Source organism: Brienomyrus brachyistius, chromosome 18, assembly GCF_023856365.1.
Source record: "Brienomyrus brachyistius isolate T26 chromosome 18, BBRACH_0.4, whole genome shotgun sequence".
In the NCBI taxonomy this organism is placed as follows: Eukaryota; Metazoa; Chordata; class Actinopteri; order Osteoglossiformes; family Mormyridae; genus Brienomyrus; species Brienomyrus brachyistius.
In genome coordinates, this window is record NC_064550.1 from 22,158,845 (window position 1) to 22,179,750 (window position 20,906).

The window sequence follows — 20,906 nt, forward strand, 5'->3', positions numbered from 1 at the left end:
TGGAGAGTGCAGCTATTGCACCATTATACATTTAAATCAGCCCGGCATGTTAACCGGCGCCAGTGAGCGTCCAGGTTGTCATTCAGTTGAGGAACGGAAACGTAACAAGGTCTGATTACAGACTTTTCCCCGGCTCGACCTATGCCGTCAGCAGTGGGTGTACTTTCCGTGGGGTTTAAGTTTAAAATTTAAACATTGTATCGCGTTTGAGGAAACACTAAACCGGTGGATGCTGCGAACTTCGGGGATGGTGCTATCGCAGTGCTTGGATGATCTGCCCGCTTTGAGGCAAACGCGCAGCGGAAAGGACGCGCAACTTCAGGATTTGTATAATGAGAGACATCGGCTTGCTTTGGAGGAGCTGGTTTCGGGAGGCAAGGAATCGTATTTGTCGTTCTTGAAAAAAGAGGGAATCCCCAGTTTCCTCTCCGATGACGAGATACGGCGAGTCTGGCAGTCCGCCGTGGTGCCTAAGCGCGTGTCTTTAAGCGGGGATGACGCCTGCCTGGAGCAATCCGTCAGCAGCTCAATGAACTGCTCTTCGGTCACCTACTTCCCCGACGTCTCGGACGTAGATCCTCCGGAGCTGGAGCTGGGCTGGCCCGCCTTCAGGTCCAGCGCTTCCCGGGGAGTTACCCGAGCCGTCGCGCACTTTCAGCCCAGCTACGGCGAATGCATTTACAGCTGCAAGGAGGCTGTTAGGTGCATGATTAGAAGCGCAAAAGAGGTACAGCTGTAGCACGGCTCCGTGCAACTTTTAACATGCTTAATTATTAAGCAGTGAATTTTTCTTTCAATAGACAAAACGTACCTTATTAATGAAATGCAAGCCCTTCGATTTCAGGTAGTGTCACTACTCTTCGCTTAATACCCTAACTGATGGTGTTGGGTTGGTGTCCAGACCCAATACATTTAAACCATGATCGCTCATGGGAGTCTCTCTCAGTGGCTTTTGCTTGGCGGCCTGACCCTGACCCTGACCCTACTCCAGGTGATCGCGATCGTCACAGACTCCCTAACCGACCTAGACATATTTGGAGATTTGAAAGAGGCGTGTACGGGACGTCGGGTCCCAGTGTACATCCTCCTGGACCAGTCATGCGCGCCCTACTTCCTGCAGATGTGCACAAATCTCAGCCTCTGCCTTGACAGCCTACAGGTAGGGACGGTGGACCCCTTTGTCTTTCTCTAAAAAATAATTATTATCAGATTGCCTAATTATCTAGACAAAAATTTAAAAAAAAGTTGTTTAATTTAGGGTCAAAATATACTTTTTCGGATGAAATTCGTTATTGCATCGTTTTCCACCGTTGACTATGATTTCCATCTGTAATCTACGGACGTGTAGTTAAGTTAATAGTGTGTGTGTGTGTGTGTGTGTGTGTGTGTGTGTGCGTGCGCTTATGTAGCATGTTAAATGTTGGTTTTGCTTAATTATTTTCCCCAAACGTCTTTTCCCCCTTAAATACAATAGGCGTGCAGGAACGACAGAACAAAACCGAATGAACAGGGCAAGTGTATTTTATTTATAAACAGACTGTAACACGTACTCTTCTATTCCATGAAGCACATGCGGGTGCGTACAGTAAGAGGAGCGACGTACTCAATGCGGTCCGGAGCGAAGATTGTGGGCAAAGCTAACGAGCGCTTCATGCTGATCGACGGACACAGAGTGGCGACGGGATCGTACAGGTATCTGCGTGCTGTCTGACTATATAACCTGCATGGGCAGTTTGCTAATCACTGTTCCGGGGCCAGTATCTGTGAAATGTCACTTAATGAATTTAGGACCGGATTGCGCTGGGGAGAATGTGGGGGAGTTTCAATTTCTAAACTGTTTTGGTTTTATAAATGATTGTTGGCCAAAGACAAAATAATTAACTGTAATAATGAAATGATGCATGTAGAATGCTTTGGTGAGATGATTAAATGATGGAGGTGACAATAGATTGTCATGGTCAAATTCTGGCTCAGCAGAGGTAGCAGGTAGGCACTTGTGTAACTTTTGAGTGACCAGGCCGGCTGGCCAGTCCCAAAGCTGTCTTAGCTACAGGGTATGTTTCTATTCTGGACTTAGTGTCAATCCCAGGCATGAGAAATGTAGGTTATTCTGGAAAACTGGACCTCATTGGAAGGCTTTCCTGTCACTTGTACGCAAAGCTTTCCGTATTATGAGAGAACCAGCATCACTGGGTGACAGAGAGGTCTGTATTACTGGGGGAAAGCGAGAGGGATTCTGTGTTTGTTTGCAGGAAGCTGCTATACAAAGACAAGTAGAGGACTGAGTAAAACCTTGACTTTCTCCTAGGACACTTTGTCATTTCAGACTATATCTTGTCCATGAGGGTAATACTCGCTATACAGCTGTCTGAAAGCCAGCAGATTTAGTTTCTTGACTTAAGAAGAGGTAGTATCCATACCAGGACCACCAGGTTTCGAAATGACTTCATTCCCTGGTCCCTCACCCCCCCACTGAACCACTGACTTCTGCCCACAAATGCAGTCTTTCACTTGCATCTGCACTTCTGTAAAGACAATTTATTTAACAGTGCATACTACTATATCCTTCACCACACTATCAAAGACGTGTTGCTATAAAAGGTCTTTCATGGTGCTATGCCCTCCAAAAGCGGCCCGGATCACCATGGATACGGGCTGTGTGCGTGCGTGTTCTTTCTTTCATCTTTTTATGCTGTTTGATCTGGGAGGAATGCTGTTCCATTCTTTACTGCATGAGAGTGCATGATAAGGTGACCATAAAGGGAGATCTAAAACGTGCATTTTTGTTAATGTGTTTAATTTAGCAATATTAATTTAGTTATTTGACGCTTTTCATTCCCTCATCAGATTCAACTGGACAGATGGCAAGCTCAACAGCTGCAATCTGATCGAGCTCTCCGGTCAGATTACAGAGAATTTCGACATGGAGTTCCGTATTCTCTACGCCCAGTCCTTGCCTCTCAGTGCCCAGGCTCTGGCCGGTAATCAGCCCAGCAGTGCCGGGGATCTTCAGCCTGTCACGTCCCCATTAAAGCAGGAGGCCCACCAGGTTCCTGTACTGGAGACCGAGGGCGAGGACCACTATGGGCAGCCAGGGGGCGATCTTGAGGCAGCGAAACGAGCCAGTGAGGGCCGTCCTTCGTCCGACACGTCCACGATAGTGGCAGATAGGCCGGAACATGTGTCCGCTGTTCCCTCTGACGGGAACACCGTGGAGTCAGTGGTGGACTTGCTGGCGGTGAATTCCCAGAGCCCATATTTTGTTTGCAGTCAAACCAGTGTTACCTTGATGGACGGTGCGACGCAGACAGACCGGCCCACATGGCAGAACCTCTCAACCTCTGCCACTCAGACGGATCTACAGGTACCTGCCTCCTGCGGACCGATGACAGAACCTCGGTCCTATTATACCGCCAGCATGAGAGGGCGGTCGCCGTCTGGACACTCGCCCGGCGGTGCCCCAAGGGACTGCTTCCAGGAGCTGGCCAAGGAGCGCCGGCGCCGCTACTCCAGGATTCGCTGCAAGCTGGATCACATGGTCACGCTGCTGTCCAATCGCCGGGAGCTGGCGCAGCTCATCAAGCTCCCCTTGAGCCCACGACAGCGGAAAGACACTGATGGCTAGGAGAATAGAGCCAGTCAGGGTCTGGAAATGCAGGGAACTCCTCTGCCTCGATGGACAAAGTATAAAAGGTTAAAGTGAAATAATTTATATTAAAAATGTTTAGGGGAAATGGAAGTGTGTAAAGTACAGTGGAAGTTTGTAAACGTGTATTTAGGCTACAGTTAGCATTGAATTTTTCATAATTTTAAAATGTACATTATTTCTGTGCTTGAAAATGTTAAGGCAATTGGTCCTTTTTTAGGATTACAATAAAATATGTTGTAAATTTTTATTTTTAATTATGCCATACATTTATTCTGAATTTCATCAAATTATTCTGGAAGTCACTTTTATATATGGTTGCATTAATAGAGCTTGTTACAAGTGCAGTAGAGTTTAAACCTGATCGAAAGCAAAGACAAAAATTGCCAGTAAAACATCAATTATTAATATGCATTTTTATATGACCCCCATGCTGGAAAAATGTGCTATAAAATTCACTGTAACATACTGACGTGTTAGAGCGTTGACTAGTCATTAGATCTCAAGACTGATTTCTTTGAATTTATTTCTGCATGTATTAATGCCAGTCCAGAATTTATGAATAACATCCTACGCCTAAATATCATTCTATTTAAATAGAACGAAACATGCCAGAATTAGACATCACTTTAAATGTATTGCCCATTTTTCCAAGATAAATTTTCTTGTGCTTTTCTTTGATTTAAAATGGGGTTTCCTTTTTATTTTCCAACAAATAAAATTCAGCAAGTTAATGTTCGAATTTCCCCCTTAGATTATTATTATTATTAGTTTAGGAATAATATTTCATGTATGTATATCATTTTTCCTCCTGAACCCATGTGCTCCAGCAGTCTGACACACGGACACGCATGCAGTCTCCCCCAGGCGGACAGCGCCCCCTACCGTCCAGCACTCCGCAGCCTGTCTCTCACCATCCCCTTCAATAAAGTTTCTATTATGACCTGCGACCAAAGATGGCGGCGCCCCTTCCCTCCATGAAATTCTGGAAACCCGGTAAGAATCTCAACGCGCGCTGCTCCCCAGTGTGATTGAAATGCAGTTTCTTATGCATGTAAACCTGCGCACAGTGCATTCATCTCGCCTTTTATACGGAAATGTCTCAGGCAAATGTTTTAAAGAAGCGCGTTGCAACGTGCCAGGTGAGACCGGCAGACATTCTGTTTGTTTGCGAAATCGTCCGCAAAAACTGAAAAAAAAGTGAACCGAAAATAAAAGGATTTTCCTGCTATATACATGTTCATAGCCAAGTAAACTGTATTGTACTGATATGTTAAAATACAGCTCAAGACAGATAAACGGATCGGATTGCCGGTAGGCGGCTGCCCTCTTGGTGCTTAGCGATCGTGTAGGACATCGATGAGATCATAAACGTCACATCTACAGTTTCTAGTAAACATGTCATGTATCCAGCATCCGATCGAGGTTGTCAAGGCTTTGCAGAAGTTCCTGAAATCGCGATCAACCGCGACCTCTTTCTGTTGGCTTCTCTCTTCCGTCTTGGAACAGATACTTCCATTGCGTCATGGTCATTAATTCAACTCTGAACGTAAACAGGAAAAATCACATGCAAACCGTGCTGATAATGTGCTATAATATGGAAAATAACTGAAATAGTATTATGTGTGGAAATGTGATTTACGTGTGGAGTTTAATACCATAAGGTAATTTGTTTACCATGTTCCTAATTAGGCTAAAATCGCCATTAGATACATTTTCCCATTTATGATAGAACGCTGTTATCTTAAATTACTGAAGGGTTTTAGCGGGATCTAACTTCTTTCAGCAGCACTCGGTTTGCTTTTTATTTTTGGTGGGTATGAGAGCTGACGCGTTTTGGTCTGGTTATTGATCCATTAACCGAGGAAATAGAGGACGACATTGAGGCTCGACAAGGTTGTTCTCGCTAATCCGCAAGCAGTTAAGGCGCCTGCATTTTAATCCTAAAACTCGTTTAAATAATTTAATGAATTATGAAAGCCTGCTAACTGGTAGGATTAGAGATTAGCTGGAGTCAGTTTCTCCCCCAAGACACAAACCAGCTTGCAACACAAAAGAGTCCCAAGTTACGTCCGAGACTTGGACAGTGGAAATGACACCTTTTTTTTTTTAAATGTGAAATGTTCTATAGTAAAACCACTTAAGGATATAACACAGCAGGATTCAGGCATGGGACTTCATACTATTCTCCAGATACTTGTGGGTCACTTCGGATTGTGTTGACTCTGTGAGTCAGCAATATGTACCTGTGTCCAGGAGGTTGCTGGTTCGAATCCCCTGGCTAGCAACATAGTTATTGCAGCATTGGCCTCTTGAGCTAAGCCCAAAAAGTGCTTCCAGGGAGCTGAGTAAATGGCTGATTCTGGGACAGAAGCCCGAACTTTATCTCTGTGTCTGAGTGTCTCTGTAGAACAGGATGGTATATAACAGTAAAATGCTAAAAATATCAATACTGGTATAAAGTTCTGCTTTGACAATGCTGACAAATATTACCCCATCAGGGTCAGACAGCCCTGGCGTGTCTGAAGAGAGGGATCTGACCACCGAGACCATCAGCTGTCCTGTTATCTATAACCCCCACAACACACTGTCTATCGAGAAGCAGAGACAGAAACTGCCAGTCTTCAAGGTACTGAACTGTGACGTCACTGGGAAGTGCAGTGTGGCCTGTCTTTGATAATGGTGCACAGAGGTGCACTATTTCCCAGCAATAAATGATGTATTAGTGATTTGCAGGGGTGTAAATTATGGTGGGTGGTACCCCCCCCCCCCCCCCCCAAATAATTAAAACTGGTCAGTACCGCCCCCTAATGGGTAGAGACCCCTAATATTCGACTTGAAGTTACGCCTTTGGCGCTCTATGCTTATTACTGTATATGTTTTGGTACATTATGCTTCTGTTATCGATGCCTTTCTGTTGAACTCTGTTCCCCGAAACCGTTTCCCATTCCAGCACAGAAATCATATCCTGTACCTGGTTGAAAGCTACCAGACGGTGGTGATTGTGGGAGAGACGGGATGTGGGAAAAGCACTCAGATTCCCCAGGTGGGTATGCGGCTCGGATGGTGCCCCCTAGTGGCTGATCCGGTAAGGTACAGCCTTATGCTGAAACAACGCCTTGGATTTGTACGGCTTCCTGTCTCCGGAAAGATGCTTGAGACCTCAGTCATATCTTCCACGTGCAAAAATTAACCCTAAATGATGGTATTTGGTGTTTACCTAATTAATTAGTATTTCTGTAGCATGCCTTGTATCTTGTTGTGATTATTTAGTTTCATTTATTTTTTTTTCTACACCCACAATTATAGTTGTGAATGTAGGCGGAAATTTTTCAGAAACTTTCCTGAGACCTTCCAATCCATGGGAAGTTAAGCTGAGGAATTTTGGAAATATTCGAAGTTGGAAGCTTTCCATGGGAATTAATGGGAATATATGGGAATTAATGGGAAAATTGCCAGAATTTTGTAACCCTGTTCTCAATCAATGCATGAGTGTTATTAGTGTCCCCTATTGCTGACGTATTTGTTTATGTATTATTTACTATATTATTTACTCGCTATTCCTGTCCTTTCATACAAACTGTACTGAATCCTCACAGCTTGTTTTTTCAGCACCGGCTTGTGACCTCGGTGTCATGAAGCGGGTAGGGCTGACACCACTGATGCTAATGTATATGTTTATTTTTAGAAAAGCGGATCGGAGAACTGTGCTCTGAAAGAATCGGCCCCGGGGGCCTGTGCTGTGCCTCTCCTTCAGTGTGTCATCTCTCTCTCTCTCTCTCTCTCTCTCTCTCTCTCAGTATCTGCTAGAGGCCGGATGGGCAGCAGAGGGGAAGGTGATTGGGGTGACCCAGCCTCGCAGGGTGGCAGCTATTTCAGTGAGCATCCCGCTTTCTCTCTATTCTCTGGCTATTTCCGTCCCGCTACCTATTAATAAACATAGGACCCCCCTCCCCACCTCCCACCAACAACACACTCCAGGAATGGTCCATTTGACACTCACCGGTTGGTCACATTCTCTCCTTCTATCGTACCGTCCCAGATTTCGAGTCGAGTAGCAGAGGAGCGGGGCGCCCTTCTGGGCCATGAGGTGGGCTACAGCATCCGATTCGAGGACTGCTCTGACCCCCATGCCACCCGGATAAAGGTAAACACAGCACGGAAAGTCATGACCCGTGCTATTGGTGCCGTCAAATTTAGCCATGAACCGTAATCACCCCCCCCTGCCCTCCCTCCAGTTTCTGACAGACGGAATGCTGATTCGGGAAATGATGGCCGACCCCTTGCTGAAGAAGTACAGGTAACCTTTTCATCACATAGGGTTTTCTATTGGCTGAGCGTATATCAAAATCGACCTCATTGGCTGAGCTACCAAGTACGTGGAATTTGATTGGTCCATTTGGGCCCTGCTGCCAATCCACCATTGAGATTGAATACACCACACGCAATGATAGATAACAGGAAACGGTAAGAGTGAGTCCGCCTTTCCCTCCGCCCAGTGTCCTGATGCTGGATGAGGCCCACGAGAGGACGCTGTACACAGATATAGCCATCGGCCTGCTGAAGAAGGTGATGTGTGGGCTCTTCCTCTCACTCTCTGTGCTGTGGTCTGACCCCCACCTCTGTGTAACGACGTCTTCTCTTTGAACCACGCAGATTCAAAAGAAACGGCGAGATCTTCGGTTGATCGTGGCCTCGGCCACCCTCGACGCCAAGGTACCCCGGCGTTACGTGTGGACGCGGCGACTAGCGGATCCGTTTATTAGGTCACTGTAGCCTCGCCAGCCTGCTCTGGCCCTCCATTAATCAGCCGAACTCAGGATAAACCAAGTTAGGCTTGTCAAGTCAAGCAAGACCTGTAAGGAGCAAGTTAATTTGGAGGAGCCCTTAAAAATGTGAGAACGTGGCAAAGGAAAACAGAACCGTGAATAACGGTAAATGACATAATCTTTGGCTGAGTGTTTAAATTGGGACGATGACACGCACAGTACAATCCGTCCATCATCCGTTACTGTTTTTCGTTACTGGGCTGTGGTGAGTCTGGACCCTGTCCCAGGAGATGCAGGGGAATGCCCTGGTTGGGATGCCAGTCCATTGCAGGAACACGCTGCATAATGTATAACATGACTGCATTTCTCTCTTTCCTGATGCACACATGTCGCGCCTTCTGTCTTCCCAAAGAAATTCCAAGAGTTCTTCAACCTGAACGAGACGGGCGACCCGAGCAAAGACACCTGTGGGATCCTGACGGTGGAGGGACGCACGTTCCCCGTGGATGTGTTTTACACGGTCAGGTACGCTAGACCCCCCGCCCACGGAGTGATCGATGGTTGCCATGGTGATGATTTTGACTCGGTGCGTTAATCATGCCTTGAAACCCTTGTTATACAAACTTGCCCACCCTTGCATTGGAAGTTGCCGTTGTGTTTGACTTCATTTTGGAATTTCACTTTGAATAATGATTCTTTTCAGTCCTGTTCCTGACTATGTAAAGGCAACAGTGGAGACTGTGTTGAAAATCCATGAAACGGAGGATGATGGCGACGTCCTGGCCTTCCTCACAGGACAGGTGGGCCTGCCAGCTATATAACTAGAATTTTTCTCACGATCCTGTTGGGAAAGCATTTTGCAGTTATATGAAACGGATATTTTTATAATAAGGAATCCATTACGTCCTGGAAAAGTAGATGGTTTACCATGGAAAAAATGCATCTAGAAACGTTGTGGAAACACTCAGGTGAAAACATCAGTAAATCGGGTCAATGTAGACATTGTGTTGCGTGGGGGTTGATTAGCTGTCTTTTGTTGGTTCCGCTTCATCTTCCTGCAGGAGGAGGTAGAGAAAGTAGTGTCCATGTTAGTGGAGCAGGCCCGGTCCCTGTCCCGTTATGGTATGAAGAAGCATCTACGTGTCCTTCCCATGTATGCCGGCTTGCCATATGCTGAGCAGATGAAGGTCTTTGAGAGAGTGCCTCCTACTGTACGGAAGGTAAACTACAAAAAAATTCTGGATTTCAAACCTGTTTCCAGAAGTTAAGCTGCCGTTTTCCACATTTAGCTGAATTAACGCCTTGGGGTGTTCGGCCAGGTGATCGTTGCGACCAATATCGCCGAGACCTCCATCACCATCAATGGGATTGTCTTTGTCATCGACTGTGCATTCGTCAAACTACGGGCCTACAATCCAAAGACGGCCATCGAGTCTTTGGTGGTGATGCCCATTTCCAAGGCCTCTGCAAGTCAACGGGCCGGCAGAGGGGGGCGCTACCGTTCCGGAAAGTGCTTCCGCCTCTACACAGGTATGTTCCTCCCAGCGACAGTGTTTACCGGCACTCTAACCACACACACTCAGGCACTACGTGAAATAGGAAATAAACTCGATCCTTATTTAGGAGATGCTGAAGTAGTATGTTCTGCTAACCAGCTGGCTAGGTACGGTCTTCTGACTCCACTCACTAGCTAATTTTGTTTAGTTTTTGAAACATCTGAATTGTGCAAGGGGGGCCCTGAAGGGAATTTCTCAGTGGCGCCCCAGAAACGAAAACCCTGCCCCTGGTTCTGCCCTTCTCGGGTTGGAGCGGGACCTGTTTCGAGTTGAGGATGGCTGTGGGTTGTGTTCCCCACACGACTCTGCTCTTCCACAGAGGAGGATTACGAGAAGCTGCCTGCATCCACAGTCCCCGAGATGCAGCGCACCAATCTGGCCCCAGTGATCCTGCAGCTGAAAGCCCTGGGCATCGACAACGTCCTCCGCTTCAGCTTCCTCTCAGTGAGTGTCCGTGGGAGCCAGATGTGGTCTTGGGGTCACCCTGCCTGCGGGCCCAGTGATTCTCCTGCCACCAGACGCCTCGTCCCGATCTTCCAACATTCATTGCAGTTCCATTGGTTGTGTCTCGATGGTTGCCTATGTGTTCCAGCCTCCGCCAGCACAGTCTATGGTCCAAGCCCTGGAGCTTCTCTATGCACTGGGTGGTAAGAATCGATTTATTTATCTATTTATTTATTTATTTTTGCATTGTGGCCTTTTAAACAGTTTTGCCTCAGGGTATAACAGCGAGAATACTGTCTGAGATTGATGTTACTGCGGTTGATAGGGTTGGGAAGGTGCTTGTTAATGACACTTGTGGGTGGGGGGGGGGGCTATGTGCGGCTCAGAGGGTCAAGATGCTGCGCCTGTAATCGGGAAGGTTGTTGGTTCAAATCCCCAGATCGCAAGAGTGATTTCACTGTTGATCTCTAAGAAAGGCCCTTAAACCCCCCCCCCACCCAAAAAAACTTGTATGTCTATTTGGATAAAACATAAAGAAATAATGGGGCCGCATGGTGGTGCAGAGGTTAGCACAGTTGCCTCACACCTCTGGGACCCGGGTTCGAGTCTCCGCCTGGGTCACATGTGTGTGGAGTTTGCATGTTCTCCCCATGTTGTCGTGGGGTTTCCTCCGGGTACTCCGGTTTCCCCCCACAGTCCAAAAACATGCTGAGGCTAACTGGAGTTGCTAAATTGCCCGTAGGAATGCATGTGTGAGTGAATGGTGTGTGAGTGTTCCCTGCGATGGGCTGGACCCCCCATCCTGGGTTGTTCCCAGCCTCGTGCCCATTGCTTCTGGGATAGGCTCCGGACCCCCCGCGACCCAGTAGGATAAGCAGTTTGGAAAATGGATGGATGGATAAATAAATAATATGCAATGAATAAAATTGATTTGGGTTGCAATCCAGATGAGAACAGAACAAATGAAATGGAAGCTTCTGCGGTAGTTTCGTACGAAAAAGCCCCGTTGGTTCCAGACCCACTCTCTCCTAAAAGCAGGCCAAATTCTCAAGGTCAGCTGTCTGTGTAGAATTGGTGGGGGGTGTCATTTACCATTGATGGCTTAGATCCCGCCTCTAATGTTCCTGTGCCTGTAAGAGGCGCTGTATTGATGAGGTCATTGCTGCATGTCTCCTTGATTAATGACAATTTTAGTTTCCAACAGTCAAGTCGTAAGTTGGACATTATAAAGTTATAAAGCACAAGCATGTCCTACCACCAGAACTTTCCCTTTGATCATACAGTATTAAATACTGCAGACAGTTGTTTGCGTATGTGTATGCCGGCCTGAGCGATGAAAACAAAGGCACCAGACGTCGTTTTGTCTAGAGCAGCAGACGAGGGAGCCATGCTATGGCACCACTGGTTGGGTGACACCAGACCTGTTGTGACTTCAAAGTAATTTAAGGGTGATGTGTAGGTCAGTTGGGTTGCAAGTGCGATTAGTTTTGAGTTGAGGCGTACCTGGAGCAGTAACTTGGTTCTCCTTGACGGTTTGGTGCATTTACGTCCTAACCTTGGCGTATTTGAGAATGCAGGGTCAGGCAGTCCCTAAAGCAACTCGGGGTTAGGGGCCTTGCTCAGGGAGTCAGCAGTTGCATCACTCTGCTGACTCTAGGATTTGAGCCGACGACCTTCCGATCTCAAGCAAAGCGTCCTAAACTACTGAGCCGCGAAACGTCCCTGGTCCACTGTGCTGATGTTCTTTGTGTTTATTAGCTGACATCAGCTGCCGTTAGCTTTACCCCTGAGGGCCCGTTTTCTTGAAGGACGCTACGTTCTGTCTGCAGGCCTGGACCAGTACGGGCGTCTGACTGACCCCATGGGCGTGCACATGGCCGAGTTCCCCCTGGGGCCCATGTTCGCCAAGATGCTGCTAGAGTCGGGCAACTTCGGATGTTCCAAGGAGATCGTGACCATCGCAGCCATGATGCAGATCCAGAACATCTTCGTCTCACCGCCCAATCAGAAGAAAGCAGCTGTGAGTTTTGGCCATTTTTTCCGGCACAGTCCTGGGTGGGAGGCCCTGGCCGGTGGGAGGCCCTGGACGGCGGCTGGGTGCTCGCACGTGCATGTCAGGACTGAAGATTCTAGAAGGTTCCACCCCATACCAAAAAGATGTGATTTAAAAAAAAAAAAAAAAAAACGATTACACATTAATTACGAATAAATATAGGATCATAAATATAGCATAGAGCTGCTGTGTTTGAGGCTATGCAGGTAGTCAATCCCAGAACCGCATGTGGCCAGTTGGCATTGCAGGATATTACACGGAGAATTATCGATTCCATGCTGTCATTGCAACATTAGCCAACATTAGTCACGATGATGTAATCGCTGCAGTATGGCACAATTGGGTATTTTTTTTTTTGACCCTGCTGTAAATGGGTTTGCTAATCTGTGGGCTGTTCATTGAGTACTTGTGGGTCGCATGTCCAGTTTCACAAATGGAAATGTCTCTCTTTGCTGGGAAGCCCCATTTTTCATCAGTGTAGACTCCGCCTCTCCAGAGCGCGGGCAGGCGATGGTCTTCCCTCCTCTTTCACTCTCTCCTACACCAACAGCACCTCCTCTCTACCTCTCTCTGAACTATGTAAAAGTGGCAAGCAACCTTGCAAAGGCAAGAAAACCTCTTCCTCTCTCGCCTCGGCTTGCTCACTCTCGCCTGCGTCTCGTTCTACGCTCGGTTTGTGTTTGCTTTTGCCGTTTTTACACATGCGGTCAGAGAACGGTCTCATGTGAAAGTCTCTGTTGCCTGAAATTTCCTCCCAGTAATAGTCAAGCCAAAAACTGAGCCAGAAATCCCCCGATCTGATGGCCTTAACCAGCAGGTAGGTGTGTCCAACACCGATGGAGGCTGTAGGTTGACTCTAAATTAGACATCTTCTGAAAAGATGCTTTATGGTCATGAATTTGTTCTCCCATCTGTAAGTCTTCAGTGGGGCAAGGATTAAGTGATGACAGGCAGCAGTGAATTTGGCAGATGCCCAGTGCATGCTGGGATATGTTTTACACGGCTGAAATGTACGGGATCTAAGGATCTCTCAATGTAGACGTTTCAGATCATGACGCACAATGAATGTCTTGCCGTCAACCATTCTGTCGTGGAAATCAGCGCCATCACTGCTGGTTTCCTGAAGCTTGTCTCCATCCCTCTTTCTCGGAGGGGAGTAGATATCCATCCAGATCGTTTACCCTCATCGTTTTCATCTTCGCGCCCGTGCTTATTTGCTCCCCGCAGGCACGAGAACATAGGAAGTTTGCTGTTGCCGAAGGAGACCACCTCACCATGCTGAATGTCTACGAGGCCTTCATCAAGGTGAGACAAGTCACCCTTGAGGAACTACATTATCTGTCAAACTACCTACTAAGTTCTTACAAGTTCTGCTTTGGACCCCTGCCCCCCCCCCCAGCACCTGAAGAGCTCCCAGTGGTGCCAAGAGCATTTTCTTAACTACAAAGGTCTGCTCCGGGCAGTAACGGTCCGTGAGCAGCTACGGCGACTCATGAATAAGTTCAAGGTTCCTCGCACCTCCAGTGAAGGTGGGTGTTGCATTTCCCCAGCTTGGTATCAGCTGATCTCTAAGGTCCTGGTGGTTTGCACCCTATCATCACACCCTGTCCCCCATCCAGGTGACCCTGATGTCATCCTAAGATGCATCGTTTCGGGATTCTTCGCCAATGCCGCCCGACTGCACCATTCCGGATCATACAGGTGAGGTCCCGACTCCCTGTAGGCTTTCGAACCGCTGCAGTCCGGTGTCTCATGGGCTGAAGTACCTGTGGTTCTTGACCTTGGTCTCTCTCTGCCCCAGGACGCTGCGGGACGACCGGGAGCTCCACATCCACCCCAGCTCAGTTCTTTATGCCGAAAAGCCCCCGAAATGGTAAGTCGCCTCGCACTTGTGGTTCTCGCAAGACTGGGGGATGAGCTCGACCTCTGCCGCACGGCACTCTGTGTCTGCTCACGCCTCGCCCATTCCCACTCAGGGTGGTCTACAATGAAGTGGTGCAGACTTCCAAGTACTTCATGCGTGATGTGACCGCGGTGGAGTCCTCCTGGTTGGTGGAGCTGGCACCTCACTTTTACAAGCAGGCCAAGGTAGGGGGGTCGGCGCGGAAAAAACAAACAACTCTCTGATAATGCGCTCGCCGGAGTGCGATGGGTGACTCTTCCACCGTTAAAGGAAAACCGACATTCTTATAGCACAAACGCCTCAATGTCTTAGGACGATGGATCGGAGGAGAGCTGACCGATGTGTGGTACAGCTGCTATGGGGGAGGGAGGAGGGGGGATGAGGGGGGGGGGTGGACGACATGTTCCCGAATCGAGCTCCACGCTCACTCACTGCCTCGCTCTCTGTGTTCTCCCAGCACGGGTCGCTGGGCAGCAAAAGAGCCAAGGTCATCTGAGCGGGGGTGCCGCAGCCCGCTGCCCCCACACAGCTGCCCTGGCCGCGGGCCGCGCCTGCGGGGGCAGGTAGATGGGTAGTTGGCTCTGCCTTCAGCGTTCGGGCAACACGCACCGAAGAGCGGAGCGGAGGGAATAACCGGTATGGGGGCAGCAGGCGTGCGGAGGAGAGGGGGACAAGCTCCACCAACACTGTGCTCCATCTGTGTTTAGATAGAGGTGTAGGTGTTTATTTATTTCCTCACCCCCCCGCACACCTGTATATAGAGACGGGGCGGGTTCGGATCTGACCGAGGGAGCCCTCTGCGTCAGCCAAATGCCAAGCTTTGTATTTATTTTTAATTTTGTATTATTATTATTATTTTGTTTTTTTGAGTTGCGGGACAGCAAGGTATGCACAGCGAGAATGGGAGGGTTCTCTCATGTAATCATTTCTTTAAACAAACACACACACACACACACACGAGGTTCGACAGCTTGGGCTTGAGAATCTGCACCTGTGACCTCAGGTTTCCTGCCGCCTAGCATCAAAATCCGAGAAGTTAGACAACAGGAGAACTTATTTTAACGGAAGCTGAGCAAACTGTGAGCCAATGCTTTCTGTTCCGAAACCATTAAATTAGGATTTCTTTTTTCTGCTGGGCAAGTTCTGGTCCTCGTCGTCCCTTAGCTTAAATTCTGAGGCCTTTAACCATTATGTGCCAAATTTAATTGAACCATACTTGCGATTTTAATAGGTGGAATGTGTAAACACTGTGAAATGTATCACTGTTACATTCTTATATACCCGTGGAACAGAAATAAGCCATAATTTGTTGCTTTTTTTCACCGTGTTCACCACATGTTATGTGATCCATTGATTTTTAACCTGTTAACTTTCTTAGTTGTTATATGGACAACCTTTGTGTGTGGGTGGATTACAAAGCTTCCAGGAAGAATGTAGCCTTGAGTGACAGGTTTCTGAGAGCAAATATAAGAGTGTTGTATTCCACTAAAACCTGCTTTCATTTCAGTAAGGTTACTGTTATAACTTTATTGATAAATGCTCGCATGGTTGTATATTGATTGTTGTCCTATATTAGGCTAGATTTAACTGTTGTTAAATACACAGGAGTACTAAGGAAAATGACAAACAAAGCCGCTAAATAAATATACAGTCCAATGCTCTTGCATGATAAGTAAAACTCTGATTATAACTATTGAACAACTCTAGTTTATTAACCTAGTCGACTGCAAGAAGTATATGTATCTTATTTAACCTGTACTCAGCCTAAATGTAGCTCAAGTTATGAAGTTCCTGTTCTGTAAGGCTCATCTCCCAAGGTCTGTCCAGAACATCCTGAAATAAAGAAGTGAGATACCAGTACATTAAAGTGCTTGATGATCTATTCTTCAGAATTGATGTCTCGTGTGTTCTAGAGTTGTAAGGCTGTTGCAAATTGAGAGAAAACAACCAAAACGTTTGTGTGTGTGTGTGTGTGTGTGTGTGTGTGTGTGTGTGTGTGTGTGTGTATAAATATGAAAAAATATGCACTTGGAACAAAAAAGTCTTAATGGTTGAAATTGGTTTGCTTGACTCTTAAATCATTCATAAACATATAATTTGAAAGCGTTGTTATTTTGTCTGTGTCTCCGCAGAGAAACTCTACATGTACTTTGCCCAAAGATACTGACATCACTCCAGTTCCACTTACAATCTGGGGATTTCCCCTTCTGAGGAAAAAAGCTGCTTGTCAGGATGCCATTATCAGCAAATGACATCTTGTCAAACTTTGTCAGCAAATTATGGTGCCGTAATCCTAAGGACAGAAGATCTGTGTGGAAACAACCGCAAAGAAATGTAATTAGTCTGACACACGTTTCAAAAGACTTCTGTCAGGTTCATGTAAATATGTTTTAATGACGACTGACAGATACAATGTACTACTTCAGCACTGAAAGAAGTCCCAAGTTTAAATCATTTTTTTTTAAGATTTTCTTTGTCATTTAGGTCAAATGCAGACCATAGCTGTGCCAAAAAAAATAAACCAACTCTGGCTTGTTGATGCCCTTCCAAGAGCGTTGACTTGGTGCCATTTTCGAAGACCAGAACTCACACCTTTTATTCACAGTTTATTTTTGTCCACTGATTAAATTTTTTTCTGATGCGCTCACTTCCTTCATGGTTTTACAGGTACACTGAAACGCCGGAAATTCAAAATTATTTGCATGAACTGAAAAATCAAAATCAAAATGTCCCTGGAGCACAGCCCTGGACACACTGCCTGCCGACATTGACTTTACGAAAGACCTGTGACAATTATGTCAATTAAGCTTTCTTTAGGTGTGTACATAGGCATAATATTTTGTATATCATCAGTCTCCCCCCCCCCCCCGGATGGATGGATGGATGGATGGATAGATAAATTTATCACTCTAAGCCTGAAGAAGCCCCAATATCAAAGATGCCATGTCCCTGCACTGGACATGGACCCTAGATGCCAAATTGAAGCTCACCTTAAGCTTCTGACTAGTTAACTAATTGAGGCTGACCATTGAACCACGTGCAATACAGGGAAAACGTTTAAACTTCACCTTTCACATTTGTCACTTTTTGGTTTTAGCAGAGAATATACCGAAAACGCGAAGCCACGTATTAACCGACATTCCGTCTGACGTGTTGAAAAGCATTGGTTTAACATTGCGTGCCGTGTGAGTTAGTTCACGTTAAACCGCCTGCAATGTACCGGTTGAGTTCTTAATAAAGATTATTGTCAAATACAACTAATTGGTACTTCTAAATGTAAGACAATTTTCCGCATGAAATCATTATTTCCATTTTAAAAGCATTAGTGTTAACTAAGATATATAAGCCCTTTTTAATATGAGTTTTTTGTTGCCAATGTAAAACTATTGCGAGCAATAAAATGTTAACCATTTTGTAAAAGACAAAAAGTTACAAAAAAAATCTAAATTAAAATATTTAGTCGATTTTCATCTATACGTCTCAGTGCTGTCCTTTCAAATCGATGTGGTCGTCAGCAAAGACACTGCACGCAAAGCAGCCTAACCTAAAAAAAAAAGCATTTTAGAGGATGTTTAAAAATAAGAGCGCAGGTCTGGTGCAGCCGAGGTCCCCCACCTCCACTCATCTGCACGTAAGCTAACATCACCGTCCGAGGCAAAGTTAAATTGGCTGGCAAGTCGGCGCCCACTCAGAAGTTGGCGCCCTAGGCACTCGCCTATGCGGCATATAATGTTGGCCGGCCCTGGTGTCAGTTACTCTCCCCAGATAACGGGCCGAGCTTTTCTAGGAGAATAGGCCAAATATTTTGTGAAATTCTGTTATGTTTTCATTAACGCGAGAAGCGAAACCACAGCAATTAAAGATTTATCAGTTGACCCAATTTGGTTTCATTTGTACCCTACTTAGAATAGGTCTTTACTTAATTTGTTAGGTATTTGTTTTAATCCGTCTTTTAACAAATAATACGGAATATCATACTTCAGACGAAATAATTCTTCATTATAGACTTTAATATGTGCAATTTCACATTGGGGTTCTAAAATTGAATTTCAACGAACTGTAAAACATTTAACCTGCGTTTTTCTTTGCAAGGTCTAGATTTCCTGTCAGCCTTAAATCACAATCACAACATACGCCCTGAACATTGCATTAAAACAACCCCAATTTGACATTTCCCAGTGATGCAGCTACCTGACATCAGGTTAAGGAAGAGATATAGTCGTATGTGACAAACCTGTAGACATCAAAAATGATCTACTTATATCTGATTCAAAATACATACTGTATTCCTCCATTTCCACCCCCCAAAATAAAAAGCCAGATACTTCCTTGTGTATGAAATTAGTAGGCCTATTTTAAATTTCGATTTATTTAGAATATTTTGGATAAACCTCCCATAGACCTTGCACTTAGTAGAACTTGGCAAAGGATCGCCGCTAACGTTTCAGGGCTTTGAAAATTAATTTAAAAATGAAAATAATTTCACGCGGGAGGAATTTGTACATTCGCAGCAGGCGTCAGGGCTCGCAAGCCTGGGCTTCGGTGACAAATTGAAAGTGTCTCAGTCTAGTTTACAGCCCTGATCAGGTCAAACGAAAAATATTGGAGGTCTGGGCGGGGAGACAGCTACCCTGCTTCAGATAAATGGACTGATCATTTCTTATTGAGAAACAATTCCTAAAAGGTAGTTTACTGCGTGAGTGGGAAGCACCAGGTACTCAATGCAGCTAGGTGCTCGTACCCTGACCCTTCCACTGCTCCCGGAATTAAATGGATAGAGAGAGCGGCACTTTCCGATGGCAGAACTCCACAGGAAAGACACTCCATTTGTTATGAAGTAAGGGTCCTGATGAAGTGTAGGGAGCTTTTTTTCCAGGCACACAAGGCCGGCCTTCAGACGGCAACTTGAAATGGATGGAGGAAGCCGATTGAATTTTACACTCCCTTGGTCATGATTAATGCGTTGGGCTTTGCGATGGGACAATGCCACCACTAGGTGGTGCTAGTGATCTACTTGTGTGGCCACCACAAGCAAGGGTTGCGTGGGCAGAATGAGTTCTTCTGCTCTCATCTAAGTATAGGTTATGGCTAGATCTTCACTAAGTATTTCGGTGTGACATGGTGAGCTTATAGTCGACATTAATTGATCACTTAAAGCAGTGTTAAATATTTAAACGTAATGAAATATTTAAAAGCGAAATAATTAGTATTGCTTTAACTAAACTAACATATTGACATTGGCCTGCACGGCTCTCTTGATTGCAACAAACAGGATACCCGAATTAACCAAATTATTGTCATTTTTTTAGACGATAGGTGTGCTACGTTGCCTATTACTGTTAATTAAAAATTAAGACAGGGGAGAGGGCGTCATAAAACCGACTGGCGGCATGCAGCTGAGCGATTGCAATCACCGCGATTTACAGCTGATCTCTCTAAATCACGCAATGATAAGGCACTCCTCGCCGTGCCATTAAAGCCAGGACAGGGAAATTTATGGTAACGCTTCAAGAACCGGATCAATAAGGGCTGCGGTGCTCCAAAGTTGAAGCAGTAACCGGTTTAATTTTGCATAAATAATGAAATGAGCCATCCAGTACAATGATCACAGGGCTGGTATTGCAAGGAGTTTGACTATTTTCCTTAAATTAAAGTGAAATCGCGCTGAGCCTATAAACTGGGTTCATTGAAGTATTCCTAGGTACGAATCAGCCACAATGGAGCGATACGATTCCGGGCGGTTACTTTTACATTTAGGTGCTTTGCTGACGCTTTTGCACACCGCGTATACAAAATATAACCTTATATTAAACTGGAGAAATTGCAGGTTGACTACTTAGCTCAAGGGTTATACAGGAAAAGTCTTGCGACCCGAACCACCGGCCTGTGGATTGAGAGTCACTCTACATCCTTAACCGGCTGTCATAGTTCCCCTGCCGGCCTGGTGAGTGACGAATGCTGTTTGTTTTTCTGTTGCATCAAGGAACCTGCGCCGGTATGTCGATTACAAAACAACAACGATAATAATAATAGTAGTAATAATAATATTTAAAAAGACTAATTAATTAGCCTAGTTAAGAGAAATTAGTTACACATTCAATTATGAGCAGATTAGAAATAAGCTTAATGCACGAATAGACAAATTATTTTACTGCTAATTTAAATTTGGTAGGTCTACGGTCTGCTACAGCGCCATTAGTATTAGTGACTGAGGAATACGAAAATAAAACAAATACCTTCAAATGAAGATATAAAATTGCATTGGTGTCCCTAAAAGTTATTTTACTTGTATAGGCTTCTTCCGCCTCCCGCTTTTCCTAAAAGTATGAACAGAACTGCATAAAAATGTTCTGTAGCCGCCATCGGTTGTGCGACGATACTGTGCTTATCCCATCACAGAATGTCAGGTCAGAGCGGCCCGACGAGAAGGAACGCTCCTGCCTTTACCGGCTCTGATGAGAAACGGGGTGAAGATCGTCACTTATAAAATGTACACCTCAAACTGTTGTGGAGTGGCTTGGTTTATCGTGACAAT

The 20,906-nt window shown here is 45.7% G+C and overlaps 2 protein-coding genes across 3 annotated transcripts; both read left to right on the forward strand.

The window, feature by feature from the left end:
- Positions 1-229: 229 nt before the first annotated feature.
- On the forward strand, positions 230-3,903 carry LOC125712529 (protein FAM83D-like). Its single transcript, XM_048982682.1, has 4 exons — positions 230-727; positions 992-1,159; positions 1,568-1,692; positions 2,848-3,903. Exons 1-4 carry the CDS (start codon positions 230-232, stop codon positions 3,623-3,625), a joined length of 1,569 nt encoding a protein of 522 aa, XP_048838639.1. The 3' UTR covers positions 3,626-3,903.
- On the forward strand, positions 3,557-16,255 carry dhx35 (DEAH-box helicase 35). 2 transcript variants are annotated; one of them, XM_048982671.1, is made up of 22 exons: positions 3,557-3,693; positions 4,480-4,642; positions 6,148-6,275; positions 6,600-6,692; positions 7,447-7,524; positions 7,689-7,793; positions 7,885-7,946; positions 8,146-8,215; positions 8,303-8,362; positions 8,828-8,940; positions 9,119-9,215; positions 9,477-9,635; positions 9,735-9,945; positions 10,291-10,415; positions 10,564-10,618; positions 12,245-12,435; positions 13,696-13,773; positions 13,868-13,997; positions 14,088-14,169; positions 14,270-14,341; positions 14,445-14,556; positions 14,829-16,255. In XM_048982671.1, exons 2-22 carry the CDS (start codon positions 4,603-4,605, stop codon positions 14,865-14,867), a joined length of 2,100 nt encoding a protein of 699 aa, XP_048838628.1. In that variant the 5' UTR covers positions 3,557-3,693; positions 4,480-4,602; the 3' UTR covers positions 14,868-16,255. The 2 variants fall into 2 exon arrangements, with proteins under 2 accessions (XP_048838628.1, XP_048838629.1); XM_048982672.1 differs by having other exon boundaries at positions 3,578-3,693; positions 4,477-4,642.
- Positions 16,256-20,906: the final 4,651 nt, after the last annotated feature.